General features: G+C 40.8%; 3 protein-coding genes across 54 annotated transcripts in view; all 3 read left to right on the top strand.

The window, feature by feature from the left end:
* The window catches only part of PPFIBP1 (PPFIB scaffold protein 1), a 197,336-nt gene extending 188,665 nt beyond the window's left edge, over positions 1-8,671 (top strand). For all 50 annotated transcript variants that reach the window (XM_081591863.1, XM_081591847.1, XM_081591853.1 and 47 more), the window contains 6 exons: positions 1,142-1,264; positions 2,346-2,471; positions 3,247-3,435; positions 5,729-5,908; positions 6,623-6,688; positions 6,815-8,671. In XM_081591863.1, the coding sequence (XP_081447989.1) occupies positions 1,142-1,264; positions 2,346-2,471; positions 3,247-3,435; positions 5,729-5,908; positions 6,623-6,688; positions 6,815-6,901 (771 nt within the window). In that variant the 3' untranslated portion in view covers positions 6,902-8,671. The remainder of the gene's footprint in view (positions 1-1,141; positions 1,265-2,345; positions 2,472-3,246; positions 3,436-5,728; positions 5,909-6,622; positions 6,689-6,814) is intronic.
* Positions 8,669-10,300, top strand: REP15 (RAB15 effector protein). The gene has a single exon (XM_081591874.1). It carries the CDS (start codon positions 9,552-9,554, stop codon positions 10,248-10,250), a length of 699 nt encoding a protein of 232 aa, XP_081448000.1. The 5' UTR covers positions 8,669-9,551; the 3' UTR covers positions 10,251-10,300.
* An 8,167-nt stretch (positions 10,301-18,467) lies between these two features.
* The window catches only part of MRPS35 (mitochondrial ribosomal protein S35), a 41,833-nt gene continuing 37,816 nt past the window's right edge, over positions 18,468-22,484 (top strand). For 2 of the 3 annotated variants that reach the window (XM_081591873.1, XM_081591871.1), the window contains exon 1: positions 18,468-18,601. In XM_081591873.1, the coding sequence (XP_081447999.1) occupies positions 18,490-18,601 (112 nt within the window). In that variant the 5' untranslated portion in view covers positions 18,468-18,489. Of the gene's footprint in view, positions 18,608-22,484 lie in introns of all 3 variants that reach the window. The other variant, XM_081591872.1, reaches the window with a different exon arrangement.

Below are 22,484 nucleotides of genomic sequence, written 5' to 3'. Positions count from 1 at the left end.
AATTTTTCCCATACAGGAAATGTGTTCTTGAAGTTATAGTTGCCGGGGGGAAAGGATGAGGAAAAAGGACAGTTAGGGAGTTTGAGATTGACATGTACACACGGCTATATTTAAAATGGATAACCAACAAAGACCTGCTGTATAGCACATGGAATTCTGCTCCTCTCCAGGATAGGAGAGGAGTTCAGGGGAGAATGGATACATGCATATGTATGGCTGAGTCCCTTTGCTGTCTACCTGAAATTATCACAACATTGTTAATCGGCTATACCCCAATACAAAATATAAAACCTTGTATTTTTTTTTAAAGAAAAGAAAATAAATGTGTTTTCTGTAAGGTATGCCTAAAGTGGCTGTTTTCCTTATTTATTTTCTGGGTATGTTTGGAAGTAGACTGGTACTTACCTTGACGCTGCCTCCCCCCCATCACCTTCTTGTGAAATACTTTGTTTCACTGTGTTTGAGAAGTTCCCTATAGCCACTGGTGAAAGTTATTCCTGAAAGGAATTGCTTGGTGATATATGTTGCTGCTTACAACGTCTTCATTTCTCTTCTCTCTCTACCTCTCATTGAGGAAGATAACTTTTCCCAAACTGTTCACATCATCTGCTGGATAAAGCACAGTAATCTAGAACCAGAGATTTCTTGAGGCTGGGGGATGGTATAACAGGAGCAGTCTTCTGGTTTCCCTCCAAACTGTGATAGGCCCCCGCTCAGAGAACCAACTCTCCGTCATCAGTGAACACCGCTTGCACTCAGTTATCCGCTTTATCAGATCACGTCAAAGCAGGTCACTTTCCGTAGTGGCTTAGCTACTGCTTTTCACACTGCGTGTTTCAGAGCTGTTTGGGCCTAACATCTTACCTCAGTAGAAGAGACATAAACAGGTAGAAGTCAGCTTCAGTTGGAACAATGTGAATTTTGGTTCTCTTCTATTAACATACTGGGGTCCTGGAGAAAATTTTGTTCAGAACAGGAAAAAGGGTGCTGTTACCAAATAAAAACTTTGAAAAACCTGACGAGCCCTCGAGGCCCATTGGAGGGGCCTCTCTACTTTTACTTGAGTTTTCTGAGATCTTCCTGAGAAGGTGCTCCTGCTCTAGGCCATCTCAGTTTTTTTTTGTTTTGTTTTGTTTTGCAGGATGACTTACTGTCTTTGAAGGTCGTGAGTGTGCTCCACCATCTCAGTATCAAAAGGGCCATCCAGGTCCTAAGGATCAATAACTTTGAGCCAAACTGTCTACGAAGGCGACCCTCTGACGAGGTAGCACCTGAGGCTGAGGTTTCCGCAGCCCATCCTTTCCATGAGCGTGACAGTCCGGTTGGAGAAACTAAGACCCATTTTTTTCTTCTCGGTGCCTACACAGAAGGGAAACTTCTGGCTCCCTCAGAGCCTCAAATCCAGCCTCATTTACTTCTTAGGCTTTGTGTTTCTGTATTCCTTCCTTTGGGCTTCTTTGGTGGCTCAGTCAGTAAAGAATCTTCCTGCAGTGGAGGAGACCCAGGTTCAAACCCTGGGTTGGGAAGATCCCCTAGAGGAGGAAATGGCAACCCACTCCAGTATTCTTGCCTGGAGAATTCCATGGACAGAGGGGCCTGGTGGGCTACAGTTATGGGGTCTCAAAGAGTTGGACACAACTGAGCACACATGCATTCCTTCCTTTCCCCCATGATGGTTCTGCCTGTGTAACTGAACTGTGTTTTAGTTGTACTTCCTCCTTTCTTGGGTACATTTTATATTTCTGCCTCCTTAAGCCACAAAGTTAAGTATCACTGTAAAGACTTCCTTTCCTAGAACACTGCTTTACTAGTATGTAAAAAACTTAAAACTCTGGGACATAGATTCATTAAAAGAGAGTTCAAGTTAGCAAACAACCTTTTTACCTTTATGCTAAACTCCTCTCCATGAGGCAGGTTCTTTACTTTTTTTTTTAACTTTATTAAAATACTGAGTTTATTTCACATTATATTCTTATCTCCCCACCATTTCCATTTGTCTGAACATGAGTACTACCATATCCTATCATAACGTGTCATACATACTTAAAACCTGGAGTTCCATCTTTACAAACTAAATTGGCATTTTGGATAACACATTGTTGGCAATGGAACCTAGACAACATGTATCAGATACGACAGAGAAAATTGTCACTCTTATAAAAAGGAAGCTAGATATCAGCTGTTGCAGAAATGAAATAAGATGAAAAATGTAAACAAAATGTTTAAACTGTTTTCTTCAAGGGACTTCCTCCCCTGAGGCAGGCTCTTTAGAATGGGCAGGCAGGTTTAATATTTGGAACCCCGCAGACAGTGACTAAGCTCTGGATGGTTGTTTGTCCCCGTAGAACAGCATCACCCCATCAGAAGTTCAGCAGTGGACCAATCATCGAGTAATGGAGTGGCTGCGCTCTGTGGACCTGGCGGAATATGCCCCCAACCTCAGAGGCAGTGGTGTCCATGGTGGGCTCATGGTAAAACTCTGCTTTCATTTAAAATTGACTCCTTATCATTTTGTTTCCATTAGTCTAATGAGTAGGCGATTATCAGTTGCTTGTCATAATCCTGAGGTCATCTAACTGAACCTTTCTGCACCATTTCTAGTGAATCTTTACTTTCAGAGTGTTCTTCCCCATATTTTAAAATTAATATCATCATATAATCTAGATTCAATTTATTTATTTATTTATTTTTTAATGAAGACTGGGGTGATTTATTAACCTTGTTAGGAACTCGGATACAAAGCACAGTGAAAGGCCACAGACCAGTAAATAAACAATGTGGCTTTTGGCTACTTTACAACTGCTGCTAGCACTAAGCAAAACATGCTTTTTCATCACTTTGTCTAGATTGAATTTAAACTGATTTCTCTTTTACTGTCTTCACTAATGTTGGATAACATCTGGCCATTGGCTGGCATACGATCATGTTTTAAATCCCCTGGAGGGATACTGCATTGCTACACCTTGATGTTGCATAAGGAGTTGGTTCCCAAAGGTGCCACTTCAGAGGTAGAAGCCCCAACTTTGTAATGCTTGGGTGTCAGGACCAGCCCTGCTTCTCACTAGCTTAGGCAAAACAGAGAAAAGATACTTAAATTGAAGATCAAAGTCCACAGTTTGTCTATCCTCACCAGGCTGTCGAGAGAGTCATTGGAGATAACTAAATGAAAGAGCTTTGCAGACTATAAAGCATGATCCAGGCATGTGTGATCCATGGTGCCTTCAACAATCTTAATTTTTCCTGTAGGTTCTAGAACCTCGTTTTAATGTAGAAACAATGGCTCAGTTACTGAACATCCCACCAAGTAAGACCCTGTTGCGAAGACATCTGGCCACTCACTTCAACCTTCTGATCGGTGTGGAGGCCCAGCATCAGAAGCGGGACGCCATGGAGTTACCAGATTATGTGCTTCTAACCGCGACCGCCAAAGTAAAGGTTGGTTCAAGCTCCTACCATTTTATAATTGCCTATAGCAAAGATTCTGGAGAAGGCAGTGGCACCCCACTCCAGTACTCTTGCCTGGAAAATCCCATGGACGGAGGAGCCTGGTGGGCTATAGCCCATGGGATCGCTAAGAGTCGGTCACGACTGAGCGACTTCACTTTCACTTTTCCCTTTCATGCACTGGAGAAGGAAATGGCAACCCACTCCAGTATTCTTGCCTGGAGAATCCCAGGAACGGTGGAGCCTGGTGGGCTGCCGTCTATGGGGTCGCACAGAGTCGGACACGACTGAAGCGACTAAGCAGCAGCATAGCAAAGACTCAGTCTTGGCTGTTACCTGGCTATCCCATTTTCTTAGGTTTTCTAAGTTTTGTGGATGGGTTGAAGGTAAATGATTCTTTAAGAATAATTAGGAAAATGCATTTTTGAAGGCTTCCTTCTGGATCTTTGCTTAAATCATTTATTTTATTAGAGTTAACAGGTGTAAAGAACATGATGTTGGCATCTACCATTGATTTTTTTTGCCAATGTGGAAAGTCCATGTCTTGGGCCCAATATTGATTGCCGTTATCCTATGGATAAATCAAGCATAAGAGGAGGATTTTTTTTTTTCTCATAAATAACCAGACTTGCAAGTTAGGAAAGGATACTCAAGCAATGATTCAAGGTAGACCAGCAGAGAGTAGATATCTTCAGATTTACCTGGATTCATGAATCATACCAAGTTCAGATCACTTCTTATTTTTTAAATCACTCTTCTGTGAACTCTTCTGAGTCTGTTATATCAATTAAATTAGTGTGAAGATAGGGTTTATCAGTTCCTCCACAAACGTGGCTCCTCCACAAACCTCTTTTAAAAGAAAAAAAAAAACCACTCCCCCTACCCACTCAATACTTTCTCTTTAGTTCCCTTTCTCCTTTAAAAAAATGTGTCAGATTTGAAACCTCTGAAAAAGTCTGTTCTTTTTTTTGTGTGTGTGTGTGTTTTAATACAGCTTCTTTAATACATAATTATAGACAAAGATGTCATTCTAGATCAAAGCCAACAGATAAATGTATACTATCAGTTTTAAAATGATTTGAAAGGTAACTGCTCATACAAGAAAGAGCTTGTTGCAAGCACAAGAAATTAGTACATATTTTTAGATACATACACCTGCAGTTGTAAGGACAGTTAAAACCACCATTACAAATTCTGAAATATATTAAAAACAGTATTTAGATGCTAATATGTCTGTTTTATAAAAACAATGGTCTCATACACCATTACAGGTATTACAAAGATAAATACAGATTACGTCTATCATGTAACATTCTAAAAATCCAAGGTAAGGATTTCCAATTTTCTCCCATTCATTCTCCAACATTTACGGAAGTCCTGTTTTATACAAACTACTATGAGAATACAAAAATGTGGTAGAAGAAAGGTCAAAGACACCAACAACTGTCACAAAAGGCCTCCAAGAGAAATAAATGGTAAAACTATATGCATTAAAGAGAGAGATATCACTTCCAGCCCCAGTAGTCTAAGAAGACTGCACAAGTAGAATCTGAGCTAGGCTTTGAAGGCTGCATAGAATGGCACAGGTGGTCAGACATGTAGGTGGGGAGTAAGGGAATAAAATTAAAAAATGGACTTGAAGATGCATTTAGAAAGTGACGAATGATCCACTCTCAAAAATATAAGGTCCTTTGTACACTGTTAGTAGAAGCATAAATGATGAAGTGCCTGTGGGACACTGTTTGGCAGTTCTTCAAAAATTAAACTGTTCTATATAAATTCTCAACATCAGCATCTCCTTTAAATACAGTCTCAGGTACTATCCAGTGAAAAGATGGATTTTTTCCTTCTCTCAAAGTTTTCTCCCTGAAAATGAAGGCTTCTTTTAGCAATTACTGGTATGGATAATCATAGCCTCACTCAAAAAGAAAATACAGTAATGGCTCTTTCCTCTTTTTGACCTTGCAAAATTGGATTCAGCCCTGAGAAATCTCATTGCATTAAGGTCAATCACAATTAAGGCTCTTGGCTTTTCACAGGGACTACCCAGCTAGTGATGTGAATAAGGAGAACAAGCTTAATTTTCTGAGATTCATAATGAGGATCATTTATCATATTTGGGTGTTAATCATATGGCTGAGATGTCTTTGTTTTTCTTATACCCATTCAGTCATTGAATTGCTTTTCTTGGTAGTGTGAATACTTAAATTACATGTGTTACTGGTCCTTTGTCATGTGAATTTTATCAAGTCCCTGGTTGTTTTCGTTTGCTTTTCTTTTAAAGCCAAAGAAGCTTACCTTTAGCAATTTTGGGAACCTGAGAAAGAAGAAACAGGAAGATGGGGAGGAATATGTTTGTCCAATGGAGTTGGGACAGGCATCAGGAGGGACATCTAAGAAAGGATTTAAGCCTGGTTTGGATGTACGCCTGTATGATGAGGATGACCTGGACCGGTTAGAGCAGGTAAACGTAACACCATAGGCCTGTTTCAAAATTCTTTCAGTATTTAAAAACTAAATGAAAACTTTGTGTGCTGTCCACTAACTAAAGATGTTTTCCTCTAATACCTAATAATAAAGATAATAGTAAGATAATAGCAAGCACTTACAGATTGTTTGCTACATCCCAGGTACTATCCTAAGCACATAACATGTATTAATGTTCAGGGTATATAAAACATAGGGAGCATTGTTATTCCCATTTTAGAGATAAGGAAACTGAAGCACAGAATGGTTAAGTAACTTAAGACAGAAGAGCTGGTAGAATTGCTGGGATTCCAGCCTGCCAGGCTGGCTTCAAAGCTTGCTCTATTTGCCTATGTTATGTCTATCTCAGTATTAAGGAAATCTACGTACTAAAACAAGTCAGGAATGGACACCTCATACTCCTTAGCCTTTTCAGTATCAGATCATGGTTCTGAGTATTGCTTTCAAATAAATATTCTTTGGTACCATTGTCAACATCAGAGCTTTGGGCTCGATGTGCCAGCCAAGTGTTTTTCTTCTCGTGTTAATGTCCAGTTGCAGTCGTAGGAGGAGATGGCATCGGAAGTGTTCTGTTGCTCCCACCCCATTCAGTGCCACTTGTATTGTTTCTTCTTAGACTTGTGTTCATTTTGCTGCATTTTTCTTGACATTGTGCAAATGAGTCTGTCATGTCGTGGTGTGTTCATTGCAGATGGAAGACTCGGAAGGGACAGTGAGACAGATAGGTGCATTCTCTGAGGGCATCAACAACCTAACTGTGAGTTGTAAAACAAATTTCAAATGTTCTAAAAATAAGCTTGACAGTCACCCCAAAGGGGACTGCCTGTGTAGTGGAGAGCTCAAGGTGCCTGGTGTGTGTGACTCCCACCTCCTTGTCTTCTAGCACATGTTAAAGGAAGATGACATGTTTAAAGATTTTGCTGCCCGTTCCCCCAGTGCCAGCATCACTGATGAAGACTCGAACGTCTGACCACAGCACCTGGATGAGAGCAGGGAGCCCTTCATGTTTGTTCCACTGTATTCCTCAGACACTCACAGTATCTACAGCAAGCCACAGACTGTGTATTATCATTCCCACTTCCCATGTGGAAGTGGAGATGGAAAGCAGGGACTAGGGTGCTGATTCTAAAGTTTCCATGACAATTGAGACACTGGTGAATGAGAGTATAATTGTTTCTCCTCTATTTAATGTAAAAAAAAAATCTGTGATATATTATATTTAAAGTGTTGCATTTAATATGAGTATTTCACCATAGTCTTTCCATCCACATTCACAGCATGGAGGATTTGGGAAGCAGTGATCAGTATGTGAATGATTTTTGTCACGTCGATGTGACAGCACTGCGGCCCTCGAAGCAGGATGTTACATGCTTTCAAAATCAAATTGTGGAATTTCTTAGGCGTTCAGTGTGCCCACTATATGCCAGCCACACCTCCACTTGCCTCTTATTGTCCTGTTTTTATATATTTTTCTAAATATATGTATATACTTAGTACATAGAAAATAGAACTTTTATTTTGTAACATAAGGAAGATGGTAAAAAGATCACGTTAAAAAAATACAGTGATCAAAATTTTCGTATACCAGCTGTTTCTTGGAGAGGTCCAAATGATCTTTCTTTTCCCCTAAACTGAATTCTAATGATGTTGATCATTCAGACTAAATTAACATATGTGAAATACCCCTTCTTTGATGACACCTCACAAAATTGTTGAAGAGCTTTTTAAGAATTTCAGCCTTGGTCTTGGATCCTTTTAACTCATAAGGAAGAACCTGAGGGACATTTTAAATGCTATTAACCTGAGTGCATTCAAGAAACTCCCCCAAAATTTGTAGAAATAATTCCTGAAGAAACCAAAACAAGACCCTTTATAGTATTAAACTTCTTATCTTCCTCTTTGCTAAACATATCATTGCATCAAAATACTAACAGTCTGCCTAATGTTATTAATTGCACATTTCTCAGAGTATTCAGCAAATGGATTTTTTTAAAAAGCTGAATACTTGTCTGCACATTTTGTCTCAGATTTCAGTAACTCAAAGACTGCAAAACTAGTTTCATAATGGCTATAGTGTGATGATAAAATGCAGTTCATGTTTTTCTGTAGCACCGAGCCCAAATATTCTTTATCAAGAAAATTGAATGCTGCAATAAAAACTGTTATTGTGTTTATTATTTTCTAGAGGTATCAGAAAAATATCCAATTTTTTATACACTACTATGTCATCACTTATGATAGTCAGTGGTGGTAAAGACAGGTTTACAAAAATTAGCGTAGGGTGGACAGTTCAATATATGTCCGAAGACTTGCCTAATAAACTATATATCAATGTCAGTGGTATGATCTTTCAAGTTAGCAAGTTTCCAAGTTTCTTATCAAGGAACCCTGTGATACTAAATTACTATTTATTCATAATTAAAACGACTCAATGCTAATAATATTTTTGCTCCCTATCATGCACTATTTGGTAACTGTATTGGACTCTTTCTATATTTGTGTTTTACTTTAATGTGAACATATGTCACCATTTGAAAAACCATTTGTTATTCAATCCTGGTTAAAAATGCCAAGAGACTGTTACAGATGCCAAATATTCCTTATTCAGGACAGTATAACATCACTGATGATATGTGATAAGGTTAAATTTTTTTGATGATATATATTCTTTTTACAAGATATTTACACTGCTGGTATTACCATATGAAAAGAAATAAAGTCAATTGATAACTGCCTCATATTTTTATTGTGTGTTACTTTGTTTTCCTTTACTGGGAATAACCAAGTCACCTTTATTTTGGATCTAAAGAATAGTAACACCAACTCTTTACAGCTCACAAACTCTCAGAAATTTGTTTTCAGAGGGGTCTATAACATGCATCAGGGCTTCCCCAGTGGCTCAGTGGTAAAGAACCACCTGCAAAGCAGGACAGGTAAGAACAATCCCTGAGTCGGGAAGATCCCCTGGAGGAGGGCACAGCAACCCACTCCAGTACTGTTGCCTGGAGAATCCTATGGACAGAGGAGCCTGGAAGGATACAGTCCATAGGGTAGAAAAGAGTCGGACACGACTGAAGCCACTGAGCATGCATAGCCTGTATCAACAGATGAAAATTTGAGACCTTTGCTTCAGAAACTTTCTCATGAAAGGAAACAGGCAGCTGAGCTTGGGGGATGAGGAATCATGGCAAAGGGGTATTGGAAAAGCAAACAGAAATGACTTGCCTACAAGTTTGAAGAAGTTAGTTGTAGAAAGAAGTTAGTTAAAGAACTAAATACTATTTTTTAATGAAACTAAAACTTGAAAAAAGGAAACTTGTCTCAGAAGAGGTTACTGAATATTTAAAGTTAGGTGAATATAACTAGAAGACAGATGATTTTTTGTGAAAGTTAGTATCTCTGACTTAATAAACCAGCAGGACTCGATATGAGTACACACACCCAGTTGGCAAACAGGAAGACCTAACATGTTTGTTTAGCTGTGTGTATATATGCTTACTTGTAGAGTTTGAAAACTGGGACCACGTTCACAGATGTGACTTCACTGCAAAATTTTTACTCTGAAAAAGAACAGTTCACATGCTCAATATCTAGAAGTAGTGTTCAGTGTGTGCAGGGAAATGGGGCAGAAACCATCACAACAGCTGGCTCCAAAGGACAAAGAGTTTCTCGGTGTCTGTGAGGTGGTCAGTGGAGCCATCATCCACGCAGCTCAGAAACTGAAGGCCTACCTTGGATTTGAAGACACACTGAGCAATCTGTGCCCAGATCCAAACACTCTCAATGAGATCTTCTTAATCCACTTTGTCACTTTCTGCCAAGAGAAAGGAGCTGACAAGTGGCTCACCACCACCAAGATGACCAAGCACCAAGCCTTCCTGTTCGGGGCAGATTGGATTTGGACCTTCTGGGGATCCGATAAGCAAATACAGCTTCAGCTGGCCGTGCAGACACTGCAGATGGCTTCTCTTCCTCCTGTGGAATCTGATCCCTCCGACCCAGATTCCAAGGCAGAGGAGTCTTCCAGCAAGAAAAGTAGGTTTGACAAGCTGGAAGAATTCTGTAACCTGATAGGAGAGGACTGTCTTGGCCTGTGTATCATCTTTGGTGTGCCAGGAAACCCTAAAGACATCCGAGGAGTTGTCCTGGACAGTGTCAAGAGAGAGACAGTGAAGGGTCATCTGCCAGGAGGGACAGCTGTGGCACGATTCATCCTGGAAACGGAAGATTGTATCTCCATCAGGGAGCTGCTTGGAAACTGTCTGAGTAAGAAAGACGGGCTGAGAGAGGTGGGCAAGGTTTATATTAGCATCCTCTGAACTGGCCGTGTGAGATGAGACTGGCCTGTAAGATAAAAAGGAAACAAAAATATTTTCTTCTAATAAGTTTATCCCCTCATGGGATTTTTTTTCTCCCCTCACCCCACCCCACATTGAATGAAAACCATCTCCTGAGTCAAAACATCCTAGTGTCATGATTATGGACAGAAAAAAAGCCTACCTGTATTTCAGGGAAAATGGAAAAATTTAGCTTAACCTTTTATTTATTATTCAACAATAAAAGTGGGAGGAAAGGATAATAAAGTCACCCTTAAAGTTCAACTTGAAAACAAATTGTGTTTGATAAGAGTAAGTCTAGCATTTAAAAGTGTAAAATGGGTTTTGACTGCTGTGGGTGGGAGGTGGGGAGGGCAAAGAGGTGCATAAGACTACAGAACAGGTTTGGTTGTATTCATTAATACAAAACCAGTTTCAATTCAGGACACATAAGCAAAACTGAGCCTGGCTCTCTTCCTCTCTACCCAGGCTCCCACCTCATCCCAAGCTGCCTGCTCTCTGCAGAGAGGACCTTGATGGGATCCCTTTGGGACTCATTTGAGTGTTAGCTTTACCTATGATTTTAACCCATATCACAATCCCTTGTAATAATAATTAACATCTATTTAGCATTTGCAGTAAGGAAAGTATATTCATATATAAAAACTATACTTAAAAGCTGGGGTGAATTAAAACAGCACTCTAGGGAAGGAAAAATAATTTTTCCTCTATGCTTCTAGAGGACAGAAGCAAAAAGAATGCTTAAAAATGTAAAGGGAAGCTTGATTCATTCACACATGATTGTTAAACGCCTGTTACTTGAAAGGCCCCGTTCTATGCCTTGCCAGTCCAGCAGTAAAAAGAACCAAGTCCCTACTCTCAGGGAGTTTCCCTCTTAATGGTGGAAGATGGACAATAAATAAATACCTGCATATATTTTAAATGCATATTTAAATAAATGTCAGGGGTGGTGTACAGGAGAAAGGGATACTATTTTATGAGAGGTGGTTAAGGAAGGCCTCAGAGAGAAGGGGGAAATTTACCAGAAATGTGAATGGAGAGAGATCATCAATGCAGGTATCTGGGAAAGAGTGTTCTAGACATAGGAATCTACAGACGCCAAGGGCCTGACCTGGGAATGGAGTTGATGTGTTCGAGACATAGTAACAGAGGCAGAGTGAGCAGGGAGAAGACTGATAGGAGACCGTCGAGGAAGGAGCCAGCAAACAGGAGAAGCAGATCACACTTGTAAGGACTCGGGATTTTATTCTGATTGATGTGGGGACAGACATGCCTTGATCTGACTTAGACACTAAAACCCTCACTCAGTTGCTGGGTGGAGACTAGACTGTAGGGAGGAAAGAGTAGCAGCAGAGCCCAGGGGGCAGCCAGGGGACTATTATAATAACTCAGGTGAGAAAAAAGACTTGGGGCTTCCCAAGTGGCTCAGTGGTAAAGAATCCTCCTGCCAATGCAGGAGGCCTGGGTTCAATTCCTGGGTCAGGAAGATCCCCTGGAGAAGGAAATGGCAACCCACTCCAGTATTTTTGCCTGGGAAATCCCATGGACAGAGGAACCCGGTGGGCTACCGTCCATGGGGTCCCAAAGAGTTGGACACGACTGAGCATGCATGCATGCTCACACAGTCACATATACATATGAGAGAAAAGAGTAGCCTGGAGCAAAGTGGCAGAAGAGAAGGAGTGAAGAGGTCAGATTAGGAACAGCTGATGGTAAAGCTTACATTTGCTTATGATTGGATGCAATATATCACAATTAGAACATTTATTTCCAAACTTCTTTAATATGACATTCCTTCATTCCAGGAAACCAAAAGTTCAAGGAAAACATTTTAGCCCTCTGTCTTCAATAAGCAGGTACAAATAGGCATGAGACGCATCTCTTCATGTTGTTAAGCGATAATTATTCCTGCTTGGAATATGCCTGGAAGGTTATAGTACTCAGTCAATTTCTGTTTCCTTGTATAGAGTGACCCCTGTCTGCATCAGTGCTGTGTAGAGCAAGCTATCAAGGAGGTGGTATAATAGAGTAAAAATGTATACATCTTGGAATCAGTTATGGGTTTGAGTTTCAGTTCTTTTTAAAAGTAGAGTCTAGTAGTTTAACTCTTTGTTTTCTTATCTGTGAAAAGGGAATGACTTCAACTAATTCAAAGGAGACAATGCTTGTGACAACACTTTTCTATTTTATTGAAGGGTAAGCTTACCAAAATTTTGATGTATCTAGTACAAATTGTAAGTATTCATGTGATAAAGAGCTGGAAGATATAAATCAAAGACTCACCATGTTTATTTTTAATGAAAATAAAGATGTGAAGCTTTTACTGATTTTAAAGATACTGTATTCTCATGTTTTTTAAAATCAGCATTTTTGTGTAAAGATTTAAGTACAGAAGAATAGAAAGTTACATCTTAATGAGTCTTACACTGACCCCTGTACCAGTTTACTGTTTACCATTCCAGAACTTGTACTGTGTATTAAACATATTTTACACAAGTGTAATCATATGATCTACAAATGCCTTATAACCTGCATTTTTAAAAAAAACTTCACTGAATATTGTGGACAATTTTCCATGTTAATACATTTATATTCACTTTCCTCTTTTCTGGGCTGACATCAATGGTTCTCAACCCTGCGTGCATATTAGATTCACTTGGGAAACTTAAAACGAAAAAAAAAAAAACACCAAGTCTGCAAACACACCTAGACCAACTGATCAGTATCTCAGAGAGAGGGAACCAAGACAGATTTTTTTTTTAATCTCCTAAAGTAATTATAATGTTCAACTAGGATTAAGATGTATGTGTCTAAGTAGTCCTCTCTGTTGTATGTATACACCATGATACATTTAATCTGTACTGTCTGGATGGATATTTGGGTTCCAAAGTCCATCCACATACCTGGATATTTACGTATTGTCTATTTAACATGCTTGTGAATCAACATACTTTGCTCGATTTTTTTGGTAAGTGCATATTTATTTTTGAGTTCATTTTTCCAGCTTTATTGAGATATAATTGGCATGCAGCACAGGATAAGTTCAAGTGTACATCATCATAATTTGACTTAATATATTATGAAATGGTTATCACAAGTTTAGTTAATATCCATTTCATATAGATATAAGAAAAAAGAGAAAAAATTTTTTTCCAGGTGACAAGAACTCTTAGGATCTATTCTCTTCACAACTTTCAATTTTACCACACAGCAGGGTTAGTTATAATCATCATGTTGTGCATTACATCATTAGTACTTTATTTATCCTATAACTGGAAATTTGGTTCACTCAGTTTTTATGTTTTTTTTTTTAATTAAGAATAGCTCCCTGACCGTCATTGGATTAATGCAAATTTCAAATATAGCAAAAATAAATTGTTAAAAAAATCTTAATATTTAAAATTGATCTACACAGACTTGGCTACATAATTTGTGGGACCAAATGCAAACTGAAAATATGGAGCCCTTTGTAAAAAATTTCAAGACAGAGACAACAAATATTAAACCAAGCACAGGGCTCTTCTATGTGTAAGTCACAAGCCCATGAAACTAATCTGACTTCTACATTTTGATGGGTTATTTGGTCATGAAGGCTGAAAAAAAAGACTTTTATCATGATGGAGTGATTATACCTCTAACATCTTTTCTAACTGAAAAATTATGTTATTCTTACTAACTTCTATGTACATGATAGTACATGCTTTACTCTTTATACTGCATGAAACAGCATTATTGCCCACTAATAGCATTACAAGTGACATTTTAACTTTTAATATAGAACAAATTTCATAGTATTTGATATCAGAGAAAACAATAAGAATTTTCTGGCTGTTCTAATTCCAGTTATATTGATCTACTTTAGTCTTAGGAAGAGAGTAAAACAAAAGGAAGAAAGCATAAGCAGTTTGAACGAGTAACTGAATCTCTTAATATCTTAAGCTCAGAAATTGAGAAGTCTCTGGATATGAACTAATTCTCTAAGGATTCATTCTCATTTGTCCCTAAATGTCTATGGGATAGACCTTGCACTTTATTCTACTAAAATATACAAAACTGAGAGAAAAAAATGGTTGCTGCATTGACCCTAAGCTTAATTTGAAAGACCACCTTTTATATTATGGCTTTGAAAACATAATCACCTAATCACAGTGGTTTTCAGGGAGATAATACTGCCCCCATTTTTTCTGAAACTGAAGCTCAGAGAGTTTAGGTGGACTTGCCCAAGATCACAAAGAAACAGAGCCTGGATTCAAATCCCACATCCATCTGACTTAAAGGGCATGCTTTAAATCTTGAAAATGGAGGACGGGAGAATACCATGTGAAGATGGAGACAGAGATTGGAGTGATGTATCTACAAACCAAGGAATGCCAAAAATTGCCAGCAACTGTCAGAAACTAGGAGAGAGACAGAGAGGCATAAACAGCTTCTCCATCAGACCCTCCAGAAGGAACCATCTCTTGCCAACACCTGGATTTTGGACTTTTAGTTTCAGAACTGTGAGAGAATAAACGTCTGTTGTTTTAAGTCACCTATTTTCTGGTTCTTTGTTATAGCATCCCTGGGAAACAAACACATCTAATGCACCATACTTCCACTTCGGAATAATAATGGGATGATAAGAGGCCAGAAAAGATGAGGAAGGTAATTACTACAAATACTTGTTCTTATCATGCTGCATGCTTATCAATGCCCATAGCACACTGAATGGTCACAGGTAGAACACTCTAGGACACGTGCACACCTGCTCTACCTGGTATGCTTACCAAGGCTAAGTTCTATTTTTCCAGTTGTTCTTATGGATCCCTGGGTTGGGAAGATCCCCTGGAGAAGGAAATGGCAGCCTACTCCAGTACTCTTGCCTAGAAAATTCCATGGATGGAGGAGCCTGGTGGGCTACAGTCCATGGAGTCGCAAAGAGTTGGAACCGACTTCACTTTCACTTTAAGTATTATACATATTGATTGAAAAAAAAAAGGGGAAATTTTATTAAGGTTTGTATGTTAATCCATCCTAGCGTAGAAAATAAGAGAGCTCCTCTAAGGATTACCATCATTTTCTAGGTCCTGATGAGTTCTGCCTTTTTGTAATTCTAACTTGATCTACAAACAAGCTAACAGAATCATTGATTATAGCTAAAGCCTATAGGGGCTTTCCTAGTAGCTCAGACCATAAAGAATCTGCCTTCAATACAGGAGACCCAGGTTCAATCCCTGGGTTCGGAAGATCCCTTGAAGAAGGGAAGAGTCACCCACTCCAGTATTCTTGCCTAGAGAATTCCATGGGCAGAGGAGCCTGGCAGGCTACAGTCCATGGGGATCTCAGAGTCAGACAGGACTGAGGGACTAACTCTTCCACTTTCAAATTTTCAAAGCCTAAATGGCACAGGGGATCAATATGCTAATATTATACCCAGATATATGATGGATTAGGATCACACATTCTAAAGATGGTGAGGTCAGGTTTTAAACTCAACCCTCTTCCAAAAACACAAGAGAAGACTCTACACATGGACATCACCTGATAGTCAATACTGAAATCAGACTGATTATATTCTTTGCAGCCAAAGATGGAAAAGCTCTATACAGTCAGCAAAAACAAGACCGGGAGCTGACTGTGACTCAGATCATGAATTCTTATTGCCAAATTCAGACTTAAATTGAAGAAAGTAGGGAAAACCACTAGACCATTCAGATATGACCTAAATCAAATCCTTTATGATTATACAGTGGAAGTGACAAATAGATTCAAGGGATTAGATCTGATAGAGTGCCTGAAGAACTATGGACGGAGGTACATGACACTGTACAGGAAGCAGAGATCAAGTCCATCTCCAAGAAAAAGAAATGCAAAAAGGCAAAATGGTTGTCTGAGGAGGCCTTCCACATAGCTATGAAAAGAAGGGAAGTGAAAGGCAAAGGAGAAAAGGAAAGATATACCCATTTAAATGCAGAGTTCCAAAGAATAGCAAGGAGAGGTAAGAAAGCCTTCCTCAGTGATCAATGCAAAGAAAATAGAGGAAAACAATAGAATGGGAAAGGCTAGAGATCTCATCAAGAAAATTAGAGATACCAAGGGAACATTTCATGCAAAGATGGGCTCAATAAAGGACAGAAATGGTATGGACCTAACATAAGCAGAAGATATTAAGAGGTGGCAAGAATACACAGAAGAACTATACAAAAAAGATCTTCAGGACCCAGATAATCATGATGGTGTGATCACTCACCTAGAGCCAGACATCCTGGAATGCGAAGTCAAGTGGGCCTTAGGAAGCATCACTACGAACAAAGCTAGTGGAGGTAATGGAATTCCAGGTGAGCTATTTCAAATCCTAAAAGATGATGCTGTGAAAGTGCTGCACTCAATATGCTAGCTAATTTGAAAAACTCAGCAGTGACCACAGCACTGGAAAAGGTCAGTTTTCATTCCAATTCCAAAGAAAGGCAATACCAAAGAATGCTCAAACTACCGCACAATTGCATTCATCTCACACGATAGTAAAGTAATGCTGAAAATTCTCCAAGCCAGGCTTCATCAGTACGTGAACTGTGAAATTCCAGATGTTCAAGCTGGTTTTAGAAAAGGCAGAGGAACCAGAGATCAAATTGCAAACATCCGCTGGATCATCAATAAAGCAAGAGAGTTCCAGAAAAATATCTATTTTTGCTTTATTGACTATGCCAAAGCCTTTGACTGTGTGGATCACAACAAACTGTGGAAAATTCTTAAAGAGATGGGAATACCAGACCCCCCTGACCTAGCTCCTGAGAAATCTGTATGCAGGTCAAGAAGCAACAGTTAGAACTGGACAGGGAACAACAGACTGGTTCCAAATCTGGAAAGGAGCACGTCAAGGCTGTATATTATCACCCTGCTTATTTAACTTATATGCAGAGTACCTCATGAGAAATTCTGGACTGGATGAAGCACAAGCTGGAATCAAGATTGCAGGGAGAAATAGCAATAACCTCAGATATGCAGATGACACCACCGTCGTGGCAGAAAGTGAAGAAGAACTTAAGAGCCTCTTGATGAAAGTGAGAGTGAAAAAGTTGCCTTAAAGCTCAACATTCAGGAAACTAAGATCATGGCGTCTGGTCCCATCACTTCATAGCAAATAGATGGGGAAACAGTGGCAACAGTGACAGACTTTATTTTGGGGGGCTCCAAAATCACTGCAGATGGTGACTGCAGCCATGAAATCAAAAGATGCTTGCACCTTGGAAGAAAAGTTATGACCAACCTAGACAGTATATTAAAAAACAGAGACATTACTTTGCCAACAAAGGTCCGTCTGGTCAAAGCTATGCTTTTTCTAGTAGTCATGTATGGATGTGAGAGCTGGACTATAAACAAAGCTGAGCACTGAAGAGCTGATGCTTTTGAACTGTGGTGTTGGAGAAGACTCTTATGAGTCCCTTAGACTGCAAGGAGATCCAACCAGTCCATCCTAAAGGAAATCAGTCCTGAATATTCATTGGCAGGACTGACCCTGAAGCTTAAACTTCAAAACTTTGGCCACCTGATGTGCAGACCTGACTCATTGGAAAAGACCCTGATGCTGGGAAAGAGTGAAGGCAGGAGGGGAACGGGAGTACAGTGGATGAGGTGGTTGGATGGCATCACTGACTCAAGGGACATGAGTTTCAGTAAACTCCGGGAGTTGGTGATGGACAGGGGAGCATGGGGTCGCAGAGTTGGACACGACGGAGAAACTGAACTGAACTGAACTCAACTAGTCTGGCTCAAGAGGCCATCCTGTTACTTATTATTGGATACTGCCTCTCTCCTTAAAGCGCATCACTTGCACTAGCTGAAGACTTCCTTTAATTCAAGAAAGTGCAGAAAAGCAGCAACTGCCGAGAAACAGGGCCTTAGGGTAGGCTGCTGGACTCCCAGGCCATCTGAGATTCCGCCCTCACCTGCCCTCCAATAAGCCACATTTCTCCCATCCCTTATGGTTCGTCTTTGCAACTGTCTTTGGACTGACATTTTCGATTTTTTACAAAATCTTTTTGTTTTCTTTCCATTCCTTTTTCTGCGTGGAGAGTATTTTCTTGCAGTCAGTTGACTCGGGCTCTGCATTCGCAGGCCCACGCGTTTCCTGTTTCTCCCTCCCAGGGGCGGGGCAAGGCTCGCCAGCCTGCGCAGTAGGTCCCAGGCCCACCCCTTGACCCGGAGCCGCGCTTGTCCCCTCCCGCTTGCCGTCTTGGCCGACATGGCGGCCCCCTCGCTCCCTGCGTGGTTGGCTCTGCAGACGCGAGCCAGGACCCTTCGTGCCTTTTCCACCGCTGTGTCTCCTGTCACTGGCGCTCCGAGACTAAGCCCGCGTGAGTGTCTGCCGCGTCGCCTCCGGGCTTTGGGGGCTGTGAGCGCGCGGAATACGGGCGCGTGATGGCGGCTGCGGTGGCGGAGCCAGAGCCACCGTGGGGATGCCTGTACGTCCTCCGTAGCCGGTCACTGGCCCGTCTAGTAGGAAAGCCGCGGACCTAGGTGTGCCCCTTGCGCGGAGTGTCGCCTGGTTCCTGGGCCGCCGCGGGCTTGCTCCCCCACCTTTTCCGTGACCTGCGCTTTCTGGTAGTCTCTCCCAGGGCCAGCGGCACAAGTCTCTCTCTGGTTGCTGGTTCTCGTAATATTTGTTGGGTGATGGTGAACCACAGATTTTCCCGAAATTTAAGAGAGGCACACAAATGGCCTGGAACAAGGTACAGGTCTGAATTCCAGGGCTAGCTATGTCACCAAAGGGGGTTGACCTTCATTCAATAGGTGTTACTGAGGTGACCTTCATTCAAGAGAGATTTTAGGGCTGCCCGATACCGTTCTTGCCTTGGCGGAATCTAGTGGAGAAGGCACTGGCACCCCACTCCAGTACTCTTGCCTGGAAAATCCCATGGACGGAGGAGCCTGGCGGGCTGCAGTCCATGGGGTCACTGAGTCGGACACGACTGAGCGACTCCACTTTCACTTTTCACTTTCATGCCCTGGAGAAGGAAATGGCAACCCACTCCAGTGTTCTTGCCGGGAGAATCCCAGGGACGGGGGAGCCTGGTGGGCTGCCGTCTATGGGGTCGCACAGAGTCGGACACGACTGACGCGACTTAGCGGCAGCAGCAGCAGTGGAAAAGTCTAATTGTGGATGGACTAGGTAGGAGTACTGTGCAGTGTTAGGTGCTGTTAATAGAAGCGTGAGTACGGTGAGGGGGTGGGAACACCAAGCAGGACCCCTCAAGTGTCAGAAGAGCTCTGTCGAGGGAGCGTCGCCAGTCATTCGTCTTGTCTTATCCGTGCTATTTTCTGTAATATTTCTAATATTCATACTTCTCACTGTCCAGTTAGGCCACCATACCATATTTCCCTTCTACCATAGTTTCTTTGCTGGTCTCTATTTCTTTTTTTTTTTTTAATAAATTTATTTATTTTAGTTGGGGGCTAATTACTTTACAATATTGTAATAGTTTTTGCCATACATTGACATGAATCAGCCATGGGTTTACATGTGTTCCCCTTCCTGGACCCCCCACCCACCTCCCTCCCCATCCCATCCCTCTGGGTCATCCCATTGCCCCGGCCCTGAGCCCTTGTCTCATGCATCGAACATGGAATGGTGTTCTGTTTCACATATGATAATATACATGTTTCAATGCTATTCTCCCAGAACGTCCCACCCTCACCTTTTCCCTCAGAGTCCATAAAATTGTTCTATGCATCTGTGTCTCTTATTCTGTCTCGCATATAGGGTTATCGTTACCATCTTTCAAATTCCATATGTATGCATTAGTATACTGTATTGTTGTTTTTCTTTCTGGCTTACTTCACTCTGTATAATGGGCTCCAGTTTCATCTATTTCTGCTCTTGCTCTCCTACATTGGATTCTCACAACAGCCGGAGTGAGAAAAAAAGCGAATCTTAACTTGCCACTCCCATGTTCAAAATATACAAAAGATTTTTCATTGCTTTGAGATAAACGGTAAATTCCTTAATGCATCATCATAGCCCTTAACAGTCTTAACACTTTTTAATCATTCGTTCATCTATTCATTCTGCAAATATGTAACTCCTACTGTGTGCTCGGTAGCGATCTAGATACTGGAATAGAGCAGGGCCCTTCGGACTTCCTTGGTGGTCCATTGGTTAAGAATCCACCTACCAATGCAGGACAAAAGGGTTTGATCGCTGGTTAGGGAAGATCGCACATGCAGCAGAGCATGTAAACCAGTGCACCCTACAACTACTGAGCCTGTACTCTAGAGGCCGGGAGTCACAACTACTGAGCCCGGGTGCTGCAGCTACTGAAGCTTGCAGACCATAGAGCCTATGCTCCACAACAGGAGAAGCCACCGCAGTGAGAAGCCTTGGTTCGCTGAAACTAGAGAAAAGCCCGCCCAACACTGAAGACCCAGCACAGCCAAAAATAAATGAATGAATAATAATAATAATAATAAAAATCCAGGTCCTTCATCTCATGAAGTTTACATTCTTGGTAGGAAATCAGATTATAAATAGTTAAACAATGTCAGATGCTGTGAAGAAAAACAAAATAGGATCTTGAGAATAATGGACTGGGGGAATAGAGACTGTAGGGCAAGACAAGATAGGATAGTCAGGAAAGAACTCCCTGAGGAAGTGATGTTTGAGCATCTGTGGGAAGAGCCTTGTTGGTATAGGGAGCTGAAAGTACAGAAGCTCAAAATTAGAATGAGGTTATGGGTGTGACCAAGAAACAGAAAGAAGACCAATGTGGCTGGAGCTAAAGTGAGTAAAGAGAAGTAGAAGATGTCAGAAAGATACGTAATGACCTGATCTGGTAAAGGCTTATAGGCATTTGGCTTGGATTTTATTATAAGTTTGGGATCACATTGGTAGGTTTTGAACAGGAAGTGATGTAATGTGATTTATACTTTTGAGAGACCACTGATTGCTGTTTGTCAAGCTTGGTGTAAGAGTGGAAGCCAGGAGACCAGTCTGAAAGCTGTTGTAGTGCTCCAAATGAGATGGTAGTGACTTGGATTAACCTAACAGTGGAGATGCTGGTGTGGTTGGATTTGGGATATATTTTGAAGATAGCACTAATAAGACTCCCTGATGGATTTGATATGGGGCCTTGAGGAAAAGTCTCAAGGAAGCATGTTAGATTTTTGAGCAATTGGATGAATGGTGATACCGTTTACAGAAACTGAGGAGGCAAAAGAAATCAAGAGCTCTGTCTATGTATGATGTGTTTTAGTTGAGATGCCTGTTGAATGTATTAATGACCTTTTATTAAAAATTCTTTTTTAGTTTATTTATCCAGCTGTGCTGGGTCTTAGTTGAGGCATGTGAGATCTAGTTCTCTGACCAGGGTTGGAACACAGGCCCCCTGCATTGGGAGTGCAGAATCTTAGCCACTGGACCATCAGGAAAGTCCCTATCTCTGACCTATTGAATACCACTTTTCTGAGTGCTCTTTATGCCCTACTCTTAAGTTTCAGCCATTTTGAACTTGTTTACTTTGATTTTCCATCTTCTCTTTCACTCTAGAACACTTTTTCTTATTCCCATGGCTACCTCCTGCTCATCTTTAAGGTTTTAGCTTGAAGTACACTGCAGGGATGTTTTCCCCAATTAATTGACTAAGTTGGGTCCCCTGCTATATGTTTACATTAGTATTTATCACTGTTTATTGAAATTTCTTGCTAAATAGTTATCTTATTTGACAGACTGCATTCAGTAAGAGCAAGGACTATGTGTCTGTTGTTCATTGCTGCCTTTTGAGTTGCTGGTACACAGTATCACTCAAACAATTCTTTGATGAATCAGTGAATTACTGTTGGGGGGTGAATAAGAATTTATCAAATCAAGGAATGAGGCGGAGAGGGAGTAGAGGACAGAAGCCAGGCAGATGAAAGGGAGACACATTCCAGGCAAAGAGAACAGAAAGTTCAGAGAAAAACTCGGGGCCTGGTACTGAAAGTCCAGTGTAGCCTTGGGCCTTGTGAAAGGAAGTGAAGCTGGAGACAGTAGTTCAGAGTGTGAAGTCTTTTGTGCTGAGCTGTCATCATCCTAACTCCTTGGTCTTTAGTTTTCTTGGCTAAATGACCTCTAAATAAGGATGATATATTTAATAGTGCTTGTAGTTACTATGAAGAATAAGATTAAATAAGATAATGAAAAGCATTTAGCTCAGTGTCTGGATGTGTGAAAGTACTGAATATAGTTATTTCATATTATTTTAG

This window comes from Giraffa tippelskirchi, chromosome 4 (assembly GCF_054371585.1).
Source record: "Giraffa tippelskirchi isolate mGirTip1 chromosome 4, T2T-mGirTip1v1.2.pri, whole genome shotgun sequence".
Lineage (NCBI taxonomy): Eukaryota > Metazoa > Chordata > Mammalia > Artiodactyla > Giraffidae > Giraffa > Giraffa tippelskirchi.
The sequence above is the reverse complement of the archived record's forward strand: the minus strand, read 5'-3'. Positions and strand labels throughout refer to the sequence as shown.